The 27,079-nt window shown below is 42.2% G+C and overlaps 1 protein-coding gene across 1 annotated transcript in view; it reads right to left on the bottom strand.

Annotated features, from left to right (window-relative positions):
- LOC311524953 (vitellogenin-2-like) overlaps positions 1-13,309 on the bottom strand; it is a gene marked incomplete at both ends in the record, with an annotated part of 38,574 nt that extends 25,265 nt beyond the window's left edge. Inside the window, 16 exons of the mRNA XM_084636625.1 lie at positions 193-382; positions 487-606; positions 1,129-1,230; positions 1,798-1,922; positions 2,389-2,486; positions 2,604-2,821; positions 4,303-4,521; positions 5,647-5,772; positions 7,880-8,045; positions 8,132-8,289; positions 8,412-8,562; positions 9,329-9,477; positions 9,658-9,819; positions 9,996-10,247; positions 12,664-12,815; positions 13,270-13,309. Of these exons, the coding sequence (XP_084492751.1) occupies positions 193-382; positions 487-606; positions 1,129-1,230; positions 1,798-1,922; positions 2,389-2,486; positions 2,604-2,821; positions 4,303-4,521; positions 5,647-5,772; positions 7,880-8,045; positions 8,132-8,289; positions 8,412-8,562; positions 9,329-9,477; positions 9,658-9,819; positions 9,996-10,247; positions 12,664-12,815; positions 13,270-13,309 (2,428 nt within the window). The remainder of the gene's footprint in view (positions 1-192; positions 383-486; positions 607-1,128; positions 1,231-1,797; positions 1,923-2,388; positions 2,487-2,603; positions 2,822-4,302; positions 4,522-5,646; positions 5,773-7,879; positions 8,046-8,131; positions 8,290-8,411; positions 8,563-9,328; positions 9,478-9,657; positions 9,820-9,995; positions 10,248-12,663; positions 12,816-13,269) is intronic.
- Between the last annotated feature and the right edge of the window lie 13,770 nt (positions 13,310-27,079).

The raw sequence follows: 27,079 nt of genomic DNA, 5'->3' as shown, positions 1-27,079 counted from the left end.
AGCTAATTAATTCTCACACCAAGTATGATGTAGTTATGTATTACTACCTCCATATTAGAAATCAGGAACTCGAGACAGAAGGTAGGCGACTTGCCAATACTACAGAGGGATTTAATGTTAGAGCAGGGATTAGAACTCTGAAATCCCTACGTGTTGAGGTGAAACCATTAAATGATGCTTTTCAAAACTCACCACTGGCTGTAGCGTGTATCAGACCAGTACTATATAAACTGAATTCCAGTGGCAGGCCAACACAGGTAGGGACAATGTGCCGAACTTCTCCTGCCAATATCGCCTGTGTCCATTGTCCTGCAATGCCTCTTTGGATTTGATTGATCACTTTCTTCACTAACATGTGCCTATCTGATGATTCAGTCAGAGCCTGCAAAGGGACAAAGATCCAGAAGGTTAAGTTGAGGGAGCAGAGGAGCGGAAGGAAACTATGAAGCCCCTCAGACAAAACAGAAAGATAGGGGCAATCAATACCTTCACTGTCTGTTGAATGAGCTCCTTGTTGACGTCAGCAAAGGCAAGCTCATGGCCAAATACTTTTACATAGGCTGATATGAGCGGATTTTCAGGAGGCAGTTCCTTCCATCCCAGAACCTAGAGAAAAAATGTTGCTTTATATATAGGACTGTATTAACAAATACTGGGTCAAATCCTGAGGATGCTATCTAGGCTTATTCAGGCAAAACTACCATTGACCTCAGTGTGAACTTGCCCATTTAGTACCTGGGTAAAGACCATTGTAAACAGTGGGCTACACCCAAGAAAGCGCTAATAAAGAAAAAAATCCTATACAGCAATCATATTTTTAAAGAAAATTGATATACTGTATTTTAACACGCACTTTAATGTTTGTATTAATTATTACTATCATCATCATCTGTACTGGCCCCAATCAGGGATAAGGGCACCCTTGTGCTAGGCACTGACATATATACAGTGAAAAGATGGTGCCTATCCCTAAAAGCTTGCAGTGTATGGCTAGATATGTCATTTGGGGCTTTCTCCTGTACTCTTCACTCACTGACACTGCTGTGGGAGTTTTGGCTGGGTAAGAAATGCAGTACCAAGAATTCCAGTAATATTTTTCAAACAGACGTGAAGAATGAATACACATACCGTTTTCTCAAGCACCTTCAATTTTTTGTATGTGTCATATTCAGCAAAGGGGATGTTCTGTTTCCTGACGAGCTCTGTTAGGCCTTGTGACTGGAGAGCCACCTATGCAAAACAAATAAAATTAGGCAGACCAGAATATGACACAGTTAAAATACAGAGCGTGGGAGAAGTATCAAACATTGGTTTTTACTAGGTGAAAGCCATGAGAAAACTAGTAATGATGGAGAGAGAAAATATGGAGGGTCAGATTTAACCATTGTCATGAGCCATCATGACTCCATTAAAGTCAATAAAATTGCTGCTGCGTATCCAGTAGTATCCAGTAGTGGATCTGGCTCAAAGAGTACTAGGAAATCCCTAGTATAATCTTTACACACATATATGTTAGGCAGTTATGGTTCAGGTTTACAGACAGATATTAGATGAGCCTTCTGAGATTTCGTTTACTTTTGTTACATTTTATTTCCACGCTGAATGCTTTCACAGCCTCTCTCATCAGAGTCTATAGGTCAAGAGGGCCAAGAACAACTGCAATCAGACTCCCTCCCCAAGCCTTCCATCTGCACCAACCCCTATTCAGGGCTGTGGTTAAATGCTGCAGTCCATCCAGAAGGCTTCCATGAGAAATATTTGTATAGGTTTGATTGTTGATCTAAATGTAATATTTACCTCGACAAAATCAGTTGCGGTATTTGCATAGTATCCTCTCAGTTTCATGATTATTGCAGATGGCAACATACTGCTTGGACTGTTCATGAGATAGATTCTTCCAATTGCACCAGCTCTATATTCCGCTACAGTAGAAATCAAAATACAGCAGAGGTTTGGTTTTCATTATGGTGTCCAATGATATCTTGTGCACATAAGGTATAGTCACCTTCTGTGTGTAATCATGTAAATGAGTCTGTCAGCATTGATTTCTATGTGTTGCCCAATCTTCACATGCAAAGTCTCTCTGAGGGGAGAATTTGGGATCATGTCCATTCTGGGAGGTGAGGCGGCAGGTCTGAGGAATACTGGGTGTCTACACAAATACCTCAGTCCATAGCTGAATGCTAGCGATCCATAGTATTCTCCATAGATCCTGAGACATCTGCAGTTTAAGAGGTCTATGTGTTTTTCCTGCTCCAGGAATGGACAAATCCCACTGCCAATGGCAGGATTTCAGTTGAAATTCATGGCATTTCATGGCTTTTCTATGGGAATTTTCTAAGGATATAATATTAGCCAAAGCAGTTCCACAGCATATCTGGTACTCACGGTAATAGCCGCCAACGTGAATAACCTTGCTGTAACGATAGCTCAGCCTGTCAAGTCTTGGGCTCAGTAGTTTAAGGGCAATGTTGCAAGCAGCAGATCTAAATAAAATGGAGATAATGCTCCATAGTAACTGAATTCACTTTGCATTTATACTTAGAAAATTGTAATGAAAATCACTACTTACAATGGAAAGTTTTACTTCTCTTTTTACTCACACATTAAAGAGCTGTGGGATCCTGCTTATTGCCAAAACCTTCATATGGGAATATGTGAAACTGGCAACCTGCAAACTGCTCTCCTTTAGCAGAGCATTGGCCATAGTTGTTACGAGAGGAAGAGCAGGCTTAGTTTCAAAGATGACAACACAAGCCATCATTCGGACAGTAGGGGTGAGTGAACGGTCCACAAAGATCTGGAGAAGAATTTCCTGTACCTGAAGGGGAAAAACAAAACAAAAAACAACAAAAAAATACATTTCCAGGTCCTAATAACTTCTTAGGGTGTATTCTCCCTTTAAAAGACTTCAGTTTGCACTGGTGAGTCACCCACATATATTGAGGGGAGAATAAAACTGAAAGTATGGCCGTCTGTGCAACGTAGGCGCTGATGCACAAAGATAGGTATTGTTGGGGCACAATGAACAGAAGTTGGGGGGGAACTGCCAATAATAATATGCCCAGACTTGCAGCTTACAATGACCTAATTCCCACTGATATCAGGGAGAGTATATTGTGTGCAATAGGGAAGGATCAAAGTAATTTGTATTCACCATTGCTTACATTACTTGTTGTCAGTGCAACTTCCATACATAGATTGTAGTCAGTCAGATACTACAGTAATAAGCATGGTATAAACGCACAGACAGACAAATAGACAGTGGATTAACACACACTCTCTTTCTCCCCTGTATTATTTAAGTTAATAAAAGATCTCAACATATGGTATAGGAAACAGAATTCTTTTTCATCTGCAGTTTATAATTCTGATAAAGAATCCTAAAAAACAAGAAAGTGCCTATACTTATTACATTTTTATAGTTTTACTTTTTAGAATGAGATCCCACAGTCCTTTTTTACTTAAAATTCCTACTGATGTCAGTGTGAGCTTTGCGTGGACAGCAACCACACAATCAGGAATGCCTGTAATACTGATTATACAATTTTATTTGATTTTTTATATATCCTCACATTGATCAACTTTCAGTTTATGCATTAATCTATTATCTATGTCCAGCCATATATATGTGAAGAGCTAAGGGCAGATCCTCAGCTGTATAAATTGCTATAGATATGCCGATTGGTGTCAGTGGGCCTATATTACTTTACACCAGCTGGGAATCTGCCCCTAGTGCATTCCGTAGCAGTGCTAGAGACAAAACAATCAACAAACCTGGTGAATGGAACCATTTTTGAAAACCCATGTCATGAGCCATGCTAAAATGATGTAACAGTATTTTACTCTTCTGAATTAGAGTAAGACAATATTTCTTGTCTTAATTTTAAAGTCTCATACAGCCACAATATGGTATATTGTACCACTGATTCTACTACTGTGAACCTCCATTGCAAATTATTTTGGGCTCAAACTTACTTCCACTGCAATCAATGGCCAAACTCTTCTTGATTTCAGTGAGACCAAGGTCAGAGGGAGCAGTCTTTAATTGTGTACATAAAAAGCATGACAGGTCTAAGAGATACGACATTAAACAATGCGAACCAAATCCTCAGTTGGGGTAAATCAGTTTAGTTTCACTGAAGTCAATGGAGCTATGCTGACTTATCCTAGCTGAGAATCTGGCCTTGGGTATCTGATATTACATACTGACTGCACAAAAAGTGTGTCACGGACATGACCAGCATTACATTCTGTATTCTTTATGTCCAATGAGTTTGTTTAAACAATAGTTTCACTTACTTTTGATGGGTCTTTCCTGGCTATTTTTCTCAAGGCCAAAACAGCATCAATATAAATTCTAACTGGAAAAGCCATCGCGGCAGGTGAAAATATTGGCAAGAACTTCAGGATGCGCTTGATACTGGCTGGTTCTCCTGCATTGCCAATGGCTTTCAGAGCCAAGGCCATGTCATCTTCATGGTTCTTGCTGACTGCCTCAGCTGCAAGGTCATGGAGGGGCTGCAAACAAAGCAAGAATGTGTAGCTTTGTTAATTCAGATAATAATCTCGCATGTACACACTGCCATCCTTGCCCACAGGGAATAAAAAGCCTTTTGCTCCAAGACCTTGCTCTCTTCTTTGAGCTGAACCTTGCACATTTCATTCCCAGGCTCCCATTACCATAGTGCCAAATACAGAGAAGAGGAAGTAGTACTCACTGACTTAGACTAGTGTAACTTTCCCTGCGTTATACCTGTTCATTCCTGTTCACCCGCCCAGGGAGTTGCAAACTGCACCTCCACAGTCCAGCCTGGCCCCTGAGCCCTGGGGGAATTCACAGAGAGGGTGACTCTCTCAATGATTCTATTGCAGCTTCTCGAGCACCATAAAACAGGCACCAAATTCAGTATTGGCAACACCCCTAGCAATCTCTATTAGAGTCCATTAGGTGCTGCTAAATGTGTTCCCCGATATTCTCATAACTTCATCTGAATGTTTTCTGCTTCCCAGATTCATTGGGTAGGATTTACCCATATGACAAGGACGGATTACTTTTATACAGGCTTTCCTTTGTTTAACCCTATTGTGCTGGTTTTCAAGGTTTAAACACATTCTGATGTCAACAGACCATCTCAGTACTCTGGTACTTCTGAACATAGGAATAGACCTCCATAGACTGAAGACAATGATCAGAGAAGACCTGGGACAGTGTACAATCATGAAGTTTCTTCTTAAGATGATCATTTTAGGAGCCATGACTTGGGATATGTCTGGAGCTTCATTTATAGTGGTATTGAGGAGTAATGTTACCAATGTAAAGTAGCATGTACTATATACCTAGTACTCTTATTATAATCTGACAAGTTGCCACTCATTGTAAATTCAATTTCAACTTGTTTACAGAATCCATTTTTCTTATGGACTATCACTGCTTGCATTCAAAATTCTGAACAGTTAAGGTTTTTCAAAGAGCTTCCACTCACCTTCTAATTTTGTTTGCAATTTTGCAGTTGATCACAGCTGCAAATGATGGAATTTAAACTTCTATTGACCTGATTTACACACAATTAGGTGGGAACTAAACTAGAAGCAGTTTCTGAAATTTCTTCAGGTATTAAAAAATCTGAAATAAAACCCACTCACCTGAAGAATTCTATTAGGACAAGATGATGATACAGAACAATATCTGTTTATCATGGAACCATATGCCAGGTAAGCAAGCTTGCGAAGCATAGGAGCTCTCTGAATTCGGAAGCTGGTCACTAGATCCTGCAGAAGTAAGAAGCAGCACATCTTAATATTGGTATCCAGTAAAAGTCATATTTAGTTGAATGTTCACCTTACCTATTAGAACAAATCAGAAACTATCTTGAATTTTCCTAGGTATTTTCAGTAAAATGAAACCAGACTTGTAACAAATTCAGACATATGACCAGTATGTGAAGTTGTTGTGATATTACTGACGGTAACTAATTTCTCTCACATATTAATGATCAGAGTGGGTCTAAATTGTCCAAATTTCTATTTCTGGCAGAAAAAAATGATGAAAATTTTCATAGATGGGGGGGGGAGGGTGGTTGGCCAGCTATCATCAAATATCCAAGGTGCTTAAAAATTTTCAATGATTGAAAAAATTCATCAAAATATCAACATTTTTCTAATGACCCTGAACTTTACAGTGAACTGCTTTAAAAAGGAAATATGTCACATCCACCACATATCATTGTGTAAATTCACTAATAAAAGTGGATTGGGGTCTGCTAGTAGAAGGAGGACCCAACACATGGACACTACACCACATGCCAATATCCTGGACACCGCGATCAGCTTCAACAATGGAACCCTATAGACAACTATATACAAGAAACCCATGGATCACCACACCTATATTCACAGATCCAGTAACCACCCCAAACACACCAAGAAATCTGTTATCCACAGCCAGGGACTCAGATACCACAGATTATGCTCTAAGGGGAAAGTCCAAGATGTACACCTTAACCCACTTAAAACCGCCTTCACCAAACAAGGACACTCCCCCAGAGAAGTAGATCAAATCATGGAACAGGCCACCCAAATACACCAAGAGAATCTGCTTCAATACAGAAAAAACACCCGCTTTGACTGCGCACACCTAGTTGTTTCCTGCCACCCCGTACTGGAGTCCATACAGGGTATCATTCAACAATTACAATCCAGACTCGATGGGGACCACATCTAGAAAGAAATCTTTCCTAAGCCCCCTCTTCTGGCCTTCAAACAGCTGCCCAGTCTCTCCAGGCTCATCACCAGAAGCAAGCTCCACACATACCAGGTCCTACCAACTCAAAGTGGCACCAGACCCTGCCATAACAGATGCAAAACCTGCAGATGTATCTCCACTACTATAATGATAAAAAAAAAACCACAACTCACCTTTCAAGATCAATGGGTCTTACACATGCCTGTCACAACATGTGGTGTATCTCATCCAATGCACTAAATGCCCCAGTACAACTATGTGGGTGAAACTAGACAATCACTACATTCTCAAATGAACTCAAACAGAAAAATGTTAAAAGGTAAAAACACCATATCAGACATGAGTGAACACTTTTCACAAAATGATCACTCCATATCTGACCCCGCGGTTCTCGTCCTCAAAGGAAACCTGCACAACACCTTCAAAAGATGAGTCTGGGAGCTTAAATTCATAACATTGCTACACACTAAAAATCATGTTGTCATAAAGACACTGGATTTATGGCTTATTGCCACAATCTGTAACCCACTACCCTCCCACTTTTCTATCCTATGGCTGCAGTGATGTTAACTGGACACTTCACTTTGAATAGTCTCTTAGAATGTAACTACTTCCGGTAAACAATCTGTTCCACCCTGTGTTTCGCATGACAATAAGGGCAGATCTACACTGCAGCATTCCTTCGGTGCAACTACACCTCTCAGGGATGTGAAAAATCCCCATTCCTGAGTGATGTAGTTATACCAACCTAAATGCCAGCATAGACAGTGCTATGTCGGCGGGGGGGCTTTTCCTGCCGACATAGCTACCCCCTCTCGTGGGGGATTAACTCCGCCAACGGGAGAGCTCTCGCCCATCAGCGAAGAGCGTCTTCATCAAAGCACTACAGCAGTGCAGCTGCACTCATGTGGCTCATATGCCAGCGCAGCATTTCAAGTGTAGACTTGCCCTGAGTACCTGTCCCACACCTGAAGAGCAGCTCTGTGAAGTTCGAAAGCTTGTCTCTTTCACCAACAGAAGATAGTTCAGTAAAAGATATTACCGCCCCCCCCCCCCACACACACACACACTGTCTCTCTTGTAGAAGAATTACAAGACAACAGAATGAGGAATGATCCTATGTACTGTACTCACTGCTACAGCTTGTAAAGTGTGGTCATCAGCTTTGGATAAATGGAAGGCGAGAGCGATAGTCAGAGCTGATTCCAAATAGCTCATGTCCTCATTATGAATTTTTTGCTTAAGGAACATGAATGTCTCTGTAGTTCCTGCTGCACAGATTGCGCTCAATAACCAATGCCTGTAAACAAGAGGAGGCATCTATTATTTTCATTGTCAGAATTTCTCTATTCAGAACTGTTGATTGAGAGTGATACAGTCAATTACCGATATTGAGGTTTATCAGCAAATTGTTTCCAAAGAGACTCAAGGTTTTCAGGGGTTGCCACACGACAAAGCTGGATAAGTTCTAAGAATTTGGCTGGAGCTTCTCTATTGTACCCTTGTTGATCATGCTGAATTAATTGCTGTAGTATTTCTACTATCTGATAAAAAAAACAGAAGGCAGAAGGGATTACAAGATATCGTTAAGTGTCTGAAATAATTTCCTGATCTTCCACTAGCTTTATAAATAATGAAAGAGCCTAAAATATTAAGTATCTTATACCTGTGATTCAGGATTTTTCGTCTTTATTAGATGAATTGGCATCTGGAGTAGTTCTCCTGCAAAATGGTAACGAAGACTTCCATAGTTTTGCAACTGAATTTCTGATGTACTTGCTTGACTGTTTCTAACATCATTCAAAGTAAGTTCTTGTCTGCAAGGAAAAGAGTGAAATGTAGCCATAACATTTTTACTTTGGGTGCTCCATTTGTCTAAGCTAAATCCAGTGGATATTATAGCTGAATGAAAGATTCCCAACAATAACTTCACACTGTCGGCAAATGGGTCAGAAAATTCTCAAATTTATTCATTATTCAAAATCCTGAAAAATTTCTTGAGGTTATCATTTTACATTTGCAGATTGTTCACAAACTGTTCAGTAACAATATTAACAAGTCACTCCATGTTGGTTATTTATATAAACCATCAGGGTGTTGGGAGACTTAACTGAAGTTTGTAAACACATGGAGATCTCTGGCTAAAAATATCAAGTGTAAAATATGAGCACCTATGAAACTTGCAACAACGTGAACATTTTTACAGTAAAAAGTTTATATTTAAATCTCACAGCTTCTCTATCATTTTAACAAAGTAAACTGAGGAGAAGCTAGTATTAACAGCATCTTATTGATATTTACATTTCTCAAATATTTCAGTTTACATGCACGTGAGATGCACCCTATGCAAAAGTGAAATGCCACGTACAGCAATTTGGGCTGCATTAATTACAATGAAGAAACTTAGATACAGGCAGAGACACATAGGACCGGATTACTCCTCTGAATGCCAAAAACTAACAAAAGAACCATCCAGCTGCAGCAATTTTTGTTTTATTCCCAAAGTCTTGGTGAATGTATTTTAAAGGTATTCTCCCTGGTCTGATCATTATACTCATTTACAGTGTAATGGCTGAGGCCTACCTTGCCTCCATGACAGCAACACCAGCAGGTTCACTGAAAGGGGAAATCTGATAGACCTGCTGCAAAACAGCTTGTGTGATCAGGGTGCCAGCATCTGTGTATTTCATTTTGTAGGTGAATGCAGCTGTTCCTTTTATGATCTTTTCTTTCTAAAAGGGCAAAGAACTCCCATAGTAAATGAGAACAGACCATTGTTTAACTCCAGATTTATCATGAATGAGCCAAATTCACCATTGAAATGAGTATACTCCATCTCTGTTTAAATCAGCTCAGCAATATGTGTATACACCTGCAGTTAATTTGGCATTATATGTCTATATGTTCCATACCAGTGGGCAGGTAGCACAAGAGCGGATGTAAGCCATTCCAATGTTCTTCTCCACTTTATCCTGGCAGTTGTTGAGGTCTTTGGTTTTGAATACTGTGACTCGGTTACTCTTCCTGTCTTCCTGGATAATGTACCTTGTATGGCAGACACCTCCAATCCCGGCCTATAGAGAGTGATAGAGCTTAATTGCATTTCTCATTTGAAACAGACTTTCATTCCAGGACAAGGAGCAGGTGAACAGTAACCTTCCTGGAAACTGTATCTGAATCAAAATAACTTTATAATAAAAAACGAATGTTTGTTCTTATGGCAGAGTAGAATTAGAAAGGAAAAACAAACCTCTTGCAAGTCATATGCGTTCTGTGACTTTTTGACAGTTATCTGCAACATGTTCAGAATCCCTCTCACTAGGTTAACACATGTGACAGGAGTATCTTTGGGGGCATAAATGTTCCCAAACTGCCCTCTGTTGTATTCAAACTTAAAGAGTTGGGTGAGACATGATGCAATTGTCAGGATGAGTTTGGAAGATCGAGTGAATGGATCTCTGGGCCAGATTCCATTGTATTCGTCCAACTGTGGAGATAGGATCTGAGAACAAAATTCAGAAAACACACCTGTCAAAATTTTTGTCAGTTAAAAATATTTCCCCAAGAGAAGAATCTGAGCTCCATCATGAAGCCACTTGTCTAAACATTGCATAAAATTATCTCCTTTCCTTTCCTATACTTGGGTCTGGGATGAGGCTGTCAAGACACAATTTCCACAAAGGATTTCTGCCCACCCAAAGTTCTGACCGAGAATAAAACAAATCATGCAACCTTCATTAGTCCCACAAACCTGGTAGTACCATTTGAATGTTCAAGTGGAGAGTGAAAACCCTGATTACACAGACTATCTGCTGGGGAGGGAAATACCTTCCCTATCCCCAAAGCTTCAGACAGCTTTCACACAAAGTGTTCTGGGAAGCGCAGCCGAAACACTGCTTATGTGTGCCTCCATATACAAATGTTTAGAATTACGGCTGCTAGCCACTATGCTGCACAAAAACATCATTGGTTAGGAGAATAAGAGGACCATTGTTTTTAATAGGGGAGGAGGAAGGATCTCTGGTTCCTACCAACACAGATATTATGCCCTTCCCTCTGGAGGTGTCAACCAATTATAGTGCTAGCAGCCTATAAAAGGTGTTTAATTTTACAAGTACTTGCTTGTAATGTAGAGACGTGAGGGGAAGGGGGATGTAAAAACAAGACATCTCCTATATATAATTCTAATTTTATTCGAAGCCTTGTTTAGTGACTGCTGCTAAGTGTGGATTGCCCCTTTGTCATTTTAATCTATGTCAGTATTCTGTAATTCAGAATCCCTGCATGTTGCCCTCAGTAATGTAAAGACAGAGCTACAGAATCAATAGACATTTAGGGTCAATTTTTGGTTTCTTTTACACCAGTGAGACTCTTAGAGTTAAAAAAAAAAGAGTACTTGTGGCACCTTAGACACTAACAAATTTATTTAGTCTCTAAGGTGCCACAAGTCCTCCTTTTCTTTTTGCAGATACAGACTAACATGGCCGCTACTCTGAAACCTCTTAGAGTTCAGAAGGGTTTCTCCAATATAACTGTGATCAGAATTTAGCAAAGTAAATAAATATTTCTAACAGATATTACATTATTTCCATTCAGATCTTTCATTGTGTTATCATTATCCTATCGTAGGGTGAGGTACATAATAAATTATGTTGGTGTGGCACAAATCCATTTGTTACAGTAAATGTAACAAAGAAAAATAGCTTCTGGGCCAAATTCTGGCAGTGTTTTTATATATATATAAAATATTCCCCCACATTTGTCTCTTATTTCCATTTGTTTAGATGCTTAGACCCCTTTTCTCTTGCCACGTTTTAAATTGTTGAATGTATTTTTTTCTAATGAATAGGAACACTCCTATATTATATTATTGTTGTAATTCTCCAGTTCTGAATAAAAATTAAAGCTAAACAATATTGAAAAAACAGATCGAGGAAACAGGAAATAACACCAGGCATGACATTTTATCTACAGCATTCAGCTTTTCTCAAGCTATGGAAAAGATATGACAAAATGGGGTTATTTTATTCTTGAATTTTTATTAACTTTCTTTTTAAAACGTCCTGTTTGTCTGATAAAGTATTTGCACAGACAGTTGTTTTAACAAATGCCTCTGGTATTTTTCGAGCATTCAGGGTAATTATGTGAATACAGCCTTCAAACAACTTATGTAACTTTGTTTTGAAAAACATCTATAGAGCTGGTGCCTGCTCCTGCTTCCTTTGAAATCAGTGGGAATTTTGCCATTGACCTCTGTGGTAGTAGGATCTACCCCTGATCTGTAATTTTCCATACACAATCTGAGTTCTCCAAAACTTTCTGGGTGCCTACTGCTGTGGAGTGCTGAGTGCTCTGAACTCCTCCGCTTCCAGCAAAACCATCAGGAGACAGGGCATTCAGCAACATACACGATCAGCTATGAGGCCAGGTCTTAGGTCTGGCTCAGTACGAAACCCTGGTGGGGGGGCCAAGAAGGCTTTATACCGCCTTCACCACCACATCCTGGGGCCACCCAGAGACCAGTCAGCTCCTAACACAACTAAGAGCAGCCTTAGCGCTGCTCTAATTTGAAACAGCCTGCAACAGCTCTGCCTTGCATCAGCCGAAGACAGCAGCAGCACTAGAATCCTCAGTCGTGCCCTCTTTCCCCAGCCATCTCCTTGGCTGAGCACCTACACTTGGAACTGGGAGGGGGGTACAGCTCAACACACTGACTCTGCACTACCTGGGGATTCCCCCACGCCAGGGGAAATCCTTAACTGACTGGTTATGGAGTTACAGGGTCCTAGGATTCGAATGTGGTTGTTCTCTGGCTGCCAGTCCATTACACAGGCCTGGATGTATTACTATAACTTCCATTACTATTTACTGCATCTTCCTTTGCTTGCTTGCTTTCCTTCATATACACTGTCATTTACCTTCAGCATGTGATAGTTGTGTGACAATCCACTGATCTCTACTTTGCATGTCAGCCTTAGCCCAGCTCTTGCCAACCCTCTCTCTTGCAGACCATGCAGAATGAGGCCTTCATAGCTGTACAAGTAGGTCTTGCTGTTGCTGAAACCAGGTGCTAATAAAAAAAAGTAGTTGAAATATCTACTTATGCCAACATTTTTGTGACACTATAGTTCATCATCATCATCATCACAACAAAAAGTCACATGCCCAATTCTACCCCCAGAAAAACAGGAGACGTTAGTGGGAGATGTACCAGTATATATGATGGCAGAGTTAGGTCCATTAATTTAAAATGAGCAGTAGACTTACCAATGTCATATTTCTGACTCCCTGGGGGGAAAGAAATCAAATGGATATGTGAGACACTGAAAACAACTATTTTCACTTCACATTTAATATACTGACTTATCCATAAAACTCCGATAAAGCTTGTGACTAGGGCTTTAAAAAGTGCCTAAGGGAGTTCAGCTCCATCTCACGTGAAAGTCAATGAGATTTGGGTGCCTAATCTCTTCAGGCCCCCTCTGAACATCCCTGCCAAGTATTATTAGAAAAAAGGAGCTTACCCACAAAAGTGAACATCAGTGCCAGTATGATTCTCCTCATGATGAAGGTGAAAGAAGCCCTCAGGGGAACATGCAGCTTTTATAGAAGAAGAATTATTAACTGGTGGGCACTGCCGGGGTGAATTTTGTTGAGTTATCAACTTTTTATCAAGTTACTCAAACAATTTTTTTCCGATGCTGTTGACTTTTTATTCTGAACTGAAGGTATCATTGGCATAGTCCCACTCTGATCGTTCCACCCGAGCCATTTATACCTTTTGAAAATAACTTTCAAAACAGAGCTGCTTTTTAGACTTTTTTTGAAGGATCGTTTTAAAACAAAATATTTAATTCATAAAGAAAATTGTTGATGAGCCTTATTTTCTGGAAGTTTCTGGTGCTGTAATGTTTGTGATAACTTTGTCCTGGTTATTCTGACCTGACATAAGGCACAAGAGCTTATCTAACTGATAATGGTTCAGAAGAATTGTGCAAAAACACCAGAGAAGGGGAGAGTCACAAGGTTGTCGTTACCTTAGTAACCATATTAAAAAGTTTCATTTTAAGTACTATTTGAGCATATACTAAAGTAACATAGCAATATTAAACTTGCCTAATTGTTACAACGGCTATAGCCGGAAAAAAGGTCATGAACTTTTTCGTCTCTGTTTGCTATAAGAAAGAGGTGTTAATAACTTAAGGTATGTTTATACTGTATTGTAAACCTGGGATGTAGGTTTCAGCCCAAATCCCCCATTGGCCTAACACAAAATCTTTCTGGCTTGGGTTAGTAAACCTTCAGGACCCAGGTCCAGGCCACCCAAGAGAAATACGGGGCCTTGGACCATCAGGTTCACTGGAGGCCTCACCCCCTCTCATTTAACTTTATTAATACAGAAGTTACAGACTTTTTTATGGGGAGGGCACCTGAGCTTGGGGCCCCAGTACAATTGCCCTCTCTTTCACCCCCTGTCATCAACCCTGCCCCACAGACCCCTCCTCTGCCCCCAGGGACGGGTTCAAGCCCAAGTCCCACTGTGAATCAGGTCCAAGCCGTGACATGTTGCAGTGTGGATGCAGCCCAAGCCGCAGACCTGAGTCACAAGAGCTGTGTAGTGCAGTATGGATGCATTACCACAGTTGTGAGACCCGGGGCCAACAACTGTAAATCCAGGTTTACAATGCAGTGTGGATACTCAGTCCCAGGCTTGGAAACCTCAAGTCCACAAGTGAAGAGCCCAGAGACCAGGGTTTATAATACAGTGTAGACATACCTATAGGTCAGACTGTTTCTCTCCACTCATGTGGGCAGGTTGAACTGGGTTGCACAGTAAGGGAAGTATGGTGGGGAGGGGGAGCAGCTTTATCCCAGCAGGAATATTACTGGATCATACAGAATCTGATCTATTCTGATGCATGACTTATTCATATTTGAATGTCTGATTCTAAACACCCTGCCAGAATTATTATGTCAATAGGATTACTTCTGAAAGTATGGGGAGCAGGAGTTAAGCCATGAGCAAGAGGGCTGTAATTTCAAGTGTCTCTTCTTTTTCTTTTCAGGCAAAATGCCTAGATTTAATTTATTATTCTTAGCAAATCCAAAATACAGTTTATTTCAATATGGAGCGACAATTCACTGAATTTTATATAAATTGAGCTGTCAAGCTTATCCAAGTCAGGTGATTTAGTTTTACTAAATTAAGTTTTTTTGGTCACTGGTGTAATTTCCGATATCACTGAATGGTGGGGATTATTTTTAGCTCCTAAAATTTTCTCTTTTTTATAAGGTCTGAGAAAATGTAGATGTTGCTCCTTGATCAGCAGTTTCTTCTGAAAGGGTTTTCTAAAAAATACATAGTAACTATTTCACCAATAATCATTTGTAATGATAGCATTAATCCCAAATCTGTTTTTCCCTTCCTATAAATATTTGATAAGAAAAAGTAATATTTCACTCCATACAAAGAGAGAGAGAGAGAGAGAGAGAGAAGCCAGCCTTATCTTTCAGAACTAAGAGTGTTTATATCTGAACTGAATAGATTTGAAAGGTGTAATTCATCCTAGATTCATAGACTTTAAGGCCAGAAGGGACCATCATGATCATCTAATTTGACCTCCTGCACACCGCAGGCCACAGAACCTCACCTACCCACTCCTGTAATAGATCCATAACCTCAGGCTGAGATAATGAAGTCCTCAAATCATGATTTAAAGACTTCAAGTTACAGAGAATCCACCATTTACACTAGTTTAAACCTGCAAGTGACCTGTGCCCCAAGCTGCACATGGCAAAAAGACGAAAAGCCTGCAGGGTCTCTGCCAATCTGACCCGGTGGAAAACTCCTTCCTGACCCTAAATATGGCGATCCTTCCATCCCCCGCACAAAATAACTGGCTTTGTATGAGACACTACGTAAGAGAATTTTTCCCCGGCAGGCTGCAGCACTCTCCATGCTGCATCTCCATGCTGTACTCTCCATGTTCCCTACATGGGGGCTTCTTGGCTAATGTACCATGCTGATGGATCCCATGGGCCCCTATGCCAGCCTTAGCTGCCTTTTCCTCATCAGCCTGTTTGGAGCTGATGTCCAGCTCTATTCTGTGTCAGGCAAAAGGTGCAGAGGCTCTTCCCACTGTAACATATTGTAGCCCTCTCTCTTTAAAATTGGTTATATGTAATCACTGGAGGGCCTCCCAGTGAAAGAGGTCTCTCACATGATGCAGGCACACTCAGGGTCTGCATGCTCAGAGTCTGTAGGAGCCATCTTGTTATGTATCTAATAAAGACAATTGTGGATTAAACTGTACATCCCTGGTCTCACTTCCCAAAATACAGAGGCTGTAGTATACTCACAAGGAAGACACTCTCGGCTCCCTGTCCGTGCTAGAAAGCATAGAATCATAGAATCATACAATATCAGGGTTGGAAGGGACCTCAGGAGGTCATCTAGTCCAACCCCCTGCTCAAAGCAGGACCGATCCCCAATTAAATCATCCCAGCCAGGGCTTTGTCAAGCCTGACCTTAAAAACTTCTAAGGAAGGAGATTCCACCACCTCCCTAGGTAACGCATACCAGTGTTTCACCACCCTCCTAGTGAAAAAGTTTTTCCTGATATCCAACCTAAATCTACCCCACTACAACTTGAGACCATTACTCCTTGTCCTGTCATCCGCTACCACTGAGAATAGTCTAGATCCATCCTCTTTGGAACCCCCTTTCAGGTAGTTGAAAGCAGCTATCAAATCCCCCCTCATTCTTCTCTTCCGCAGACTAAACAATCCCATTTCCCTCAGCCTCTCCTCCTAAGTCATGTGTTCCAGTCCCCTAATCATTTTTGTTGCCCTCTGCTGGACTCTCTCCAATTTTTCCACATCCTTCTTGTAGTGTGGGGCCCAAAACTGGACACAGTACTCCAAATGAGGCCTCACCAATGTCGAATAGAGAGGAACGATCATGTCCCTCGATCTGCTGGCAATGCCCCTACTTATACATCCCAAAATGCCATTGACCTTCTTGGCAACAACGGCACACTGTTGACTCATATCTAGCTTCTCGTCCACTGTAACCCCTAGGTCCTTTTCTGCAGAACTGCTGCCTAGCCATTCGGTCCCTAGTCTGTAGCAGTGCATTGGATTCTTCTGTCCTAAGTGCAGGACTCTGCACTTGTCCTTGTTGAACCTCATCAGATTTCTTTTGGCCCAATCCTCCAATTTGTCTAGGTCCCTCTGAATCCTATCACTACCTGCCACAGTATCTACCACTCCTCCTAGTTTAGTATCATCCGCAAATTTGCTGAGAGTGCAATCCACACCATCCTCTGGATCATTTATGAAGATATTGAACAAAACCGGCCCCAGGACCGACCCTTGGGGCACTCCACTTGATACCGGCTGCCATCTAGACATGGAGCCATTGATCACTACCCGTTGAGCCCGACAATCTAGCCAACTTTCTACCCACCTTATAGTGCATTCATCCAGCCCATACTTCTTTAACTTGCTGGCAAGAATACTGTGGGAGACCGTGTCAAAAGCTTTGCTAAAGTCAAGGAACAATACGTCCACTGCTTTCCCCTCATCCACAGAGTCAATTATCTCATCATAGAAGGCGATTAGATTAGTCAGGCATGACCTTCCCTTGGTGAATCCATGCTGACTGTTCCTGATCACTTTCCTCTCCTCTCCTCTAAGTGCTTCAGAATTGATTCCTTGAGGACCTGCTCCATGATTTTTCCGGGGACTGAGGTGAGGCTGACTGGCCTGTAGTTCCCAGGATCCTCCTTCTTCCCTTTTTTAAAGATGGGCACTGCATTAGCCTTTTTCCAGACATGACGTGACGACAGACGTGACCAGAGTTTGCATGAAGCGGTTGTTTTTCTCAGGAGCGCAGTGGATCAAATTACTACACACAGACAAGAAGCTGCAATTAGCAGACCAGCAGGAACCACACAGAAGCTACAGAGTACTGAGACACACGGGCCGTGTCTACCTTCAGCCGGGAGCTGTGAGTCCCAGCATGTGTAGACGGGCCAGCGCTGCTTGAGCCAGTGTGCTCAAAACAGTCGTGTAGCTGGGCTAACCTGGGCAGTGCCAGTCTGGGAGGGGTAGACACACTCAGCTAGGCAGAGTTGCTCTTTTTAGTGAGCTAACTCAAGCAGCGCTAGTGCAGTGACGTCTACGCAAGCTGGGAATCCCACCGCCCAGTTCAAAGGTAGATGTAAATAAGACTTTAACAATGGCCCTACTGGGCCAGCCCAATGGTCCATCTAGCCCAGTGTCCTGTCTTCCAGCAGTGGCTGGTGCCAGATCCTGCAAAAGGAATGAACAAAACAGAGCAATTTACTGAGCGATCTATCCCGTAGCATCCAGTCCCAGCTTCTGACCATCAGAGGTTCAGGGACACCCAGAGCACAGTGTTATGTCCCTGACAATCTTGGCTAATAGCCATTGATGGACCTCCCCTTCATTAACTTATTGAATTATTTTTTGAATCCACTCATACTTTTGGCCTTCATGACATCTCGTGGTAACAAGTGCCACAGGTTGCCTGTGTCTTGTGTTAAGAAGCACTTCCTTTTGTTTGTTTTAAACTTGCTGCCTATTCATTTAATTGGCTGACCCCTGGTTCTTGTGTTATGTGACAGGGTAAATAACATTTCTTTATTCAGTTTCTCTACACCCAGTCATGATTTTATAGTACCTCTATCATATACTCCCTTAGTCATCTCTTTTCTAAACTGAACAGTCCCAGTCTTTTCAATCTCTCCTCATATGGAAGCTGTTCCAGAATCCTAAACATTGTTGCCTCTCTCTGTACTTTTTCCAATTCTAATACATATTTTTTGAGATGGGGCAACCAAAGCTGTACGCAGTATTCAAGGTGTGGGTGTACTATGGATTTATAAGTGGCGGTATGATGTTGTCTGTCTTATTATCAATCTCTTTCCTAATGGTTCCTAACATTTTTTGACAGCCGCTGTACATTGACGGAATATTTTCAGAGAACTCTCCACAGTGACTCCAAGATCTCTTTCTTGAGTGGTAACAGCTTATCTAGACTCCATAATTTTATATGTACAGTTGAGATTAGGTTTTCCAATGTGAATTACTTTGCATTTATCAACATTGAAATTCATCTGCCACATTGTTGCCCAGTGGCTGAGTTTTGTGAGATCCCTTTGTACCTCTTCACAGTCTGCTTTGGACTTAACTCTCTGGAATAATTTTGTGTCATCTGCAAACGTTGCCACTGTTTACCCCTTTTTTCAGACCACTTATTAATATATTGAACACCACTTGTCCAGTACAGATCCCACAGAGACCCTGTTATTTACCTTTCTCCATTCTGAAAACTGACCATTTATTCCTACCCTTCCTTTTAACCAGTCACTGATTCAGGAGAGGACCTTCCTTCTTATTCCATGACAGCTTACTTTGCTGAGGGACCTTGGATCACCCTTGTCCACATGTTTGTTGACCCCCTCAAAGAATTCTAATAATATTGGTGAGTCAAGATTTACCTTTCTGAAAGCCATGTTGACTCTTCCTCAACAAATCAGGCTCATCCATGTGCCTGATTATTCTTTACTATAGTTTCAATCAATTTGCCTGCTACTAAAGTGAGGCTTACAGGCCTGTAATTGCCAGGATCACCTCTGGAGCCTTTTTTTAAAAAAGGCATTACATTAGCTCTCTGCCAGTCACATGGTACAGAAGCTGATTTAAGCAATGGGATACATACCACAGTTAGTAGTTCTGTAATTTCACATCTGAGTTCCTTCAGAACTCTTGGGTGAATACCATCTCATCCTGGTGACTTATTACTGTTTAATTTATCAATTTGTTCCAAAATCTCCTCTAATGACACCGCATTCAGGGACTGTACCTCAGATTTGTCACCTAAGAATAATGGCTCAGATTTAGGAATCATGGCTTTTGCTAGTTGCTCTTCAAATTTTGCTTGTCCTGCCTAATTATTTTACACTTGCCAGAGTTTATGCTCCTTTCTATTTTCCTCACTAGGATTTGACTTCCAATTTTTAAAGGATGCCTTTTAGCCGCTAACTGCTTCTTTTTACTCTGTTGTTAGGTATGGTGGCTTTTTTTTTTTTGTCCTCTTGCTGTTTGTTTTTTTTATTTGGGGTATATATATTGTTTGAGCTTCTATTATGGTATTTTTAAATAGTTTCCAGGCAGTTTGCAGGCATTTAATTTTTGTGACTGTTCCTTTAAATTTCTATTTAAATACCCTCCTCATTTTTCTGTAGTTCTCCTTTTTGAAGTTTAATCTACTATGGTGAGTTCCTCTGGTATTTCCCCCCTACTAGGATGTTAAATTTAATTACATTGTGGTCACTATTACTAAAGTGCTTCAGCTATATTCGCCTCTGGGACCATATCTCGTACAGCACTTAAGACTAAATCAAGAATTGCCTCTCCCCTTGTGGGTTCTAGGACTGCTCCAAGAAGCTGTCATTTATGGTGTCTAGCAATTTCATCTCTGCATCCCATCCTGAGGTGACATGTTCCAGGTCAATGTGGGGATAGTTGAAATCCCCCTTTATTATTGGGTTTTCTGTATTTGTAGCCTCACTAATCTCTCTGAGCATTTCACAGTCACTGTCTCCATCCTGCTCAGGTGATTGGTAGTATGTTCCTACTGCACAACCTGACCAATTTCTGGTTCCCCTGGCCTACTTCCTACCCCACTCTGCCAGCATTGCTTTGTCAGCATCAGGCTCCATCTCACTGCTTTGTAGTTGGGTGGTGTCCCCTCAGGTCACTCCTCAGGACTGCCTGGGTCAGTAGGGTGCTGGTCTGCTCAGCTGCTGGTCTAGGATCATGCAAAGGGCTCAACTCTCTAGCAGAGACATCCACCCCCTTCCCTGGTCCAGGCTGGGCTCTGGGGGCATAGGAGGTGCAGGTGTCTGGGCTGGGCGGGTGCCCCACAGCTGGGCTCTGGGGGTGGAGGTGGCAGAGAAACAGGAACTGGGTTGTCGTAGGGGTTTCTTTCTTTACTCTTGGGGGAAAATTTTTTGTGCCTGTATTGTCACAGACATACTTGCTGACAGGTATTTTGAAATAAATTACCATAATATTTGAAACTGGTGTGATTACATAGTGTTATTTTGACAAATAAAATATGCAGAATTTTAAAATAATCTGTTCAGAATTTTAATTTTTTTGGCGCAGAATCGCCCAGGAGTAACACATCATCAAGCATTGCAGTGAAACATACTACAGACCCAGATGGTGAAATCACTGGAGAAAAGGTTGTCTATGCAGTTGAGATCACTTCCATACTCAGCACAGATTTGTTAAACAAACTGAAGGAGGATGAACATAAATCCTGTAAGGCACACCTTACACCGTATTGTACATGAGGGCTGGCCAGGCAGCAAAAGACATATGAATTCCACACGGCAGCCATATTGGGCTGTGAAAGACACTACAGTGTTTCATTACAACAAGGTTCATTAATTAACAACGTGGCAGGACATGCTTAACTACTTACATGAATCACATCAAGGCATTTGGAGAACAAAAGCAAGAGCTAAGCCAGGTCGGACCCAACACAGAATAACGCAGAGCATGTCAGAAATATAGGCCAAGAAACCAAAAAGACACACTGTGGTCTCATGAGATTACTGATGGTCCATGGCACAAGACAGCTGCAGGTATTTTTGACTTTGGCAAACACACCTATCTACTACTTTTCCAAATTTCTAGAAGTTAACTGCATCTGCAAGACAAGTCAGCACACTCTGCCAATGCTAAACTGAGAGCTGTATTTGCAAGACATGGCATCCCTAAAAAGTTAGTGAGTAACCATGTTCCATTTGCAAGCAGAGAAATGGGTAACTCAGAGATCTTAGGGAATGAAACGTGCTCACTCCAGTCCTGGATAGCCACACTCAGTGGCAGCTGGTGAACTTTGGGGCTAGTGCAGCATAGCAAAAAAAAACCCCATGCCTGCTTGTCCCCATGGCACTCCTACCTCTACCCCCATCCCCAAACACAGAGAATGGAAGGATCAGCCCAAGGGAAGTTGCCCTACCTTGCCACCTAGAGTCCTTACATACCTTGGCCAGTCCCAGGCTTGGACCTCCTTTCCAGGATCCTCCTCTTCTCCCTCTGTTGTGTTCCCTCTCTCTGCCACTGACTTCTTCTGCCCTGCCTGGTGAGGCCTCCGCCAGCAGCTCTGCTGCCTTCACTGCAGCACTGAGCTGCAGGCCTTGCCCCAGCCAGCAGAACCTGAGAGGGAGAGACAGAGACAGCCCTCCATCCAAGTCAGTCCTAGCACCTGATGCTTCCTTGACACGCCACTAAGGACCTCCCCCAGAGTACCTACCCACCATTGTCTCCAGCTAGGGATTCCCCTCACCAGGCCCATACCCAGCTAGGAATCACCCTAGCAACACCCACACACTGCTCATCTTTAACAACCCACCACTAGTCTGTGCTTGGACTGGAGGGATGTAAACCATAAAGCAGCTGTTCTCAAATTGTGGGTTGGGACCCCAAAGTGGGTCATGACCCCATTTTAATGTGGTTGCCAGGGCTGGTTTAGAGTTGCTGGGGCCTGGAGCCATAGCTGAAGCCCAAGCCCCACCACCCGGGGCCATAGCCCAAGGGCTTCAACCCTGGGCAGCAGGGTAGGTTACAGGCCCCCTGCCTGAGGCTGAAGCCCTTGGGCTTTGGTTTTGTCCCCCATCTGGGGTGGTGGGGCTCAGGCTTCGGTCCCCCCTTCTGGGGTCATGTAGTAATTTTTGTTTTCAGAGGGGGGTCGCGATGCAATGTAGTTTGAGAACCCCTGCTGTAGAGCATTGTAAAATGTTGCTTTCTAACTGGCCCCTGCTGATGCACTCTAAAAGTTACCTAGAGCATGTTAGTGGCAGCCTGTCGGTTCTTCATTTGCAACGAAATGGGTGCCGGGGCTCAAGCAATTTTTTTACATTCATAACTGATGCAGCAAGCCCAGAGGTGCCAGAGCTATGAACTGCCAAACCTAGAGGTGCCATGGCTCAGCCCTGGTACAAATTAAGCACTGAGTCTTGTACAAACTAGGTACCTTTTCGAGAGCATCAGCAGGGTCTATGCAGGCCAGCCGGAGTACAATGTGACAGCACTTGCCAGTCACCGCAGCCTGTGGCAGTGGGTCCACCACCCCAAACACCCCTGAAAAGTGCCACCGCTTCTCTTCCTGTCAGACCTTGATTGCTCAATCTGTGCATATGCCGGAGAAGATGAATGCCCTGAAAATAAATAGCCCTCAAATAGCCAACACAGCAAATCAGTAGAAGGCAGTTATAGATTTGCTGTGTTGGCAAATTGTATTTAGTCTCTCTCTCTCTCACACACACACACACCCACACACACGTTTGTGTACTTTGGTGGGTGCCACAACACCCTCTAGTCATGGGCTGGCGTTGCCCACAATCCACTGGAATGGCTGAGAGAACCATTCAGACAATAAAATCCGTGTTTCACAAAACAGCTGCACCAGGTAGAGATCCCTTCTTAGCTCTTTTGGGGTTGAGAAACACATCTGAGATCATCCCTGGCCTTCCACTTACAGTATCCCTATTTCAGTCCTATGCCATTTAGCCTGGCACTTTAGGAAGTTCAATGGCTAAGCTGCTTGGCAGCATTTATAACTTCTCAGGGTTATTATTAAATTGTGCTTTTAGGGGTGTTTATGAGTGTTATTCATTAGAAATAAGCCCAGACCAGATCCCTGACTCTGAATAGCCCCAAATTTTGAATAAAGTTGGAGCTAAAGCTGGGTCTGAATTTCCATGCTGGTTTCTTGCTACCAAGGGCTGACCAAAAATCCCATTTCTGAACACACCACATTTTGGAGAAGTTTGGATCCAGTTCAGCATCTTGCAATCACATTGCAATGTGGTTCAAGTAAAAGAGGCTGGCAGAGTGTTTTCTGTGAGGGCTCTAGGACTGTGGAATTTTCTCCTCAGTCCAAAATTGTCCAGATTTGGTGATTTTCCTGGTGCACTGCAAGAGACCTCTGTCTGAGAGGGTTTTTGGATGGGCTGAGGATGTACTGATGTTGCATGATGATAATGGGACAGAAAGGAGTCTCTGTAAGTGGCTGGCCGAGTTCCTGTTGAAAGGAATGTATTAATGCTACTGGGATTTTATTGTATGTTTAATGAGGCATTAGGGCTACCTAGAGCCTTGTAGAGGCTTTTTATTTACTTAAAATCTAAATAAATAAATAAAAACATTACAAGAAAATCATCCTCTTTGACAAGTCTTCATCCAGGACACATGAGCCCAGAAAGGACATTTGCTTGTTGGCTTAGAGCCCTACTAAACGGGATAATTTGCTTTTGTGCATTGACTGCAGTGGAAATGGGGGAAAAAACTGTTGTCAGAACTGTTGTGAAGCAGGAGGTAATAACTGAGTGCTTCAGTGCTCCCCTCTCAGCTCAGCAGCTGCTTCTGCCATTGGGGTTGGGAAAGTTGTTGATTGGCTCTCTGCACCTATGGATGAATTTGCTCAGGACAGGTCTCCTGCTCTGTAGGGGTGACTGTCCATTTTCTTTTAGGATCAGAGGAGTGAAGTTCTAGAACAGCCTTCCAAGGGAAGCAGTAGGGGCAAACGACATATCTGGCTTCAAAACAAAGCTTGATAAGTTTATGGAGGTGATGATATCATGGGATAGCCTAATTTGGCAATTAATTGATCTTCAACTACTATCAGTAGATATGCCCAATGGCCTGTGATGGGTTTAGCTGATCGCCATATTTGGGGTCAGGAAGGAATTTTCCCCCAGGGCAGATTGGCAGAGGCCCTGGGGATTTTTCGCCTTCCTCTGCAGCATGGGGCATGGGTCACTTGCTGGAGAATTCTCTGCACCTTGAAGACTTTAAACCACGATTTGAGGACTTCAATAGCTCAGACGTAAGTTAGGGGTTTGTTACAGGAGTTGGTGGGTGAGATTCCATGGCCTGCATTGTGCAGGAGGTCAGACTAGATGATCATAATGGTCCCTTCTGACCTTAAAGTCTATGATTCTATGATCTTTTTTCCTCAATAACTTACCCATTAAGTTCTTTTTTCTTCTTCCTTGAGTTTGAACGGGGAGGCCTGAAAAGGGAGAGTCTTCCAAAGATTGGCATGATGCCTTGGAAGTGTGGTATACTGGAAACTGGTTTAAATGACCAGCGATCACTTTAAGCATGAGAGATTTCCTGGGTCTGCTTACAGACTAGGGGGTTTGAGTGAAGCCCTGTGGGCTGGGTTGTCTGAGTCAGTCAAAGGGAGCCTGTCTGGAAAAAGTCAGTTTAAAACAAGGTGGGGTGAATTGTGCCTCACTGCCTCAGGGAGTAGCCTGTTTTATCTCTCTGTCTCTGTTTTTGTTTTTGGAAGACAAGCAGGGCTTGGCATCCAACCCATTCTGCGACAACTCATGATAGTGAGAGGGTGTGTGAGGGAATGAGCTTTGCTGCAGAAAGGAAGAGAGAAAGGGGCATGCAGCTGCAACCAAAGACTGACCATCATTGGTCAGAATGAGAGTCGGGCATGACTCTTATGCCAGCACATCCCTTGGAGTTCTGGTGGGTTCATGTCTCATATTTATTCCAGGCTTTGTGGTCTGGTGAGTTCTATTACAATAATGCACTATGGGGTATTTGATGGAAATCTGTATTTTCCATCACAGCTCCAGAGTGCAGTGTGTTTGTATCTTTGGTATTAAGCTAGTCTCAATGCTGAAAGATTCATTCCAGGCCATATCCTCTATAATGCAACTGTCCTAATACGGCTTTGTTCAGAAAGCAAAGTCCATAGTAGAGATGAGTTGATTTCCAAATGATCTACGGTCTACAAAAAGAGCAATTCCACTGAGTGCAATGTTGTTAAGGTGGGTGATACTGAGTTAGTTCCAAGTAGTAAAAAGCAGCTGTGTACATCACACTATTTGTAACACAGGGTAACCATGAAATCATTGAAAATTTAACTTACATTAACACTTAATCCTCCCAAAGCACTAACTTTGGTGCCATTTTTTCAAACAATAAATCCTTACACACAGTCACAGATGTTGAAAGTATCAGCCTGAGAGAGAAGGAGCTAGCTCACAATTATAACTCTAACCTGTACAAATCTCCCACATGTTTTCTGTATATATGAATATTATTAAAATAATAATAGTTATTATGAAAAATAATACACCATGATCTAGTGGGACAGGGATGACAGGACTTGAAATCAGCAGATCTGGGTTTCAGTACCAGAGCTGATACTAGCTCACACCATAACCATAGTCAGTCATTTTACTACCTGATGCCTCAGTTTCCCTGGCTGTATGTTGAGCATAATAATACCAATCGTGCCTATCTCACAGGGGTGCTGTGTGTTTAATCAATTAAGGTTTGAAATTCTTAGATAGAAGATGCTATATAAGTGATAATTTCAAGTAATTATAATGTTTAGCACTTATATAAAACTTTTTCCAGCTCAAAGTGAGTTGCAAATGTTAACTAAGCCTCACAATGCCAGTAAGACTGTCTTCTGCTTTGCATCAACAGAGTGTCATGTAAAAAAATAAAAAGGTGTCAGTAATGAAATGGCTAGGTGGCAATATTTCTCAGCAGGATGCTTACTAGCCAGTGGGGATAAACACAAAAGGTAAAGGTCAGTCCCCGTTCAAGTCAGTGGCGAAACTTCCATTGACACCAAAATTTCACACAAAAGGGACAAGAGTTTTTGGGCCTGATTTTGACCTCACTAACACCAGTTTTACACGGATGTAATTCCACTGCCTGCAATTAAAAAACTCTCAATTCACACTGGTGTGAGAGCAGAATTAGGCTCTTTATACATTGCAGTAAGTGGTTTTAAATACTAAACAGTTAAATTCTCAAACATGCCCCTTCGTGCCTTCTCCCATGCTGCCCCACACGTTGGGAGGCGCAGCCCATAAATGTCCACAAAACGACCTCATTAGCCACCTTTAAAATCTCTCCTCGACGCTCTCCTTTGCCACCATACCTACAAAAAACTTGTCAATGTTTAGGCCATGTGTGTTGAGCCCACACCTCTCACGCTGAATTCTTGCCCTCCCCTGTCTGTATGTATCCATCTGTTGTCTTTTGTCGTGTACTTAACTGTAAGCTGCTTGGGGTGGGGATCATCTTTTTGTTCTGTGTTTGTACAGCACTTAGTACAATGAGTGCTAGTCCCTGACGAGGACTCCTTGGTGCTGGGTGATAATAAATAACAACAATTCTTTACTACATTGAACATTCCCATTCAGATGGGAAGTAGGTGTGTGTGACATGAAGCAAAACAGACCTCTTCCT

This window comes from Lepidochelys olivacea (genome assembly GCF_965140295.1).
Source record: "Lepidochelys olivacea isolate rLepOli2 genome assembly, chromosome: 8".
Lineage (NCBI taxonomy): Eukaryota > Metazoa > Chordata > Testudines > Cheloniidae > Lepidochelys > Lepidochelys olivacea.
This window is presented reverse-complemented; position numbering and strand designations above follow the sequence as displayed.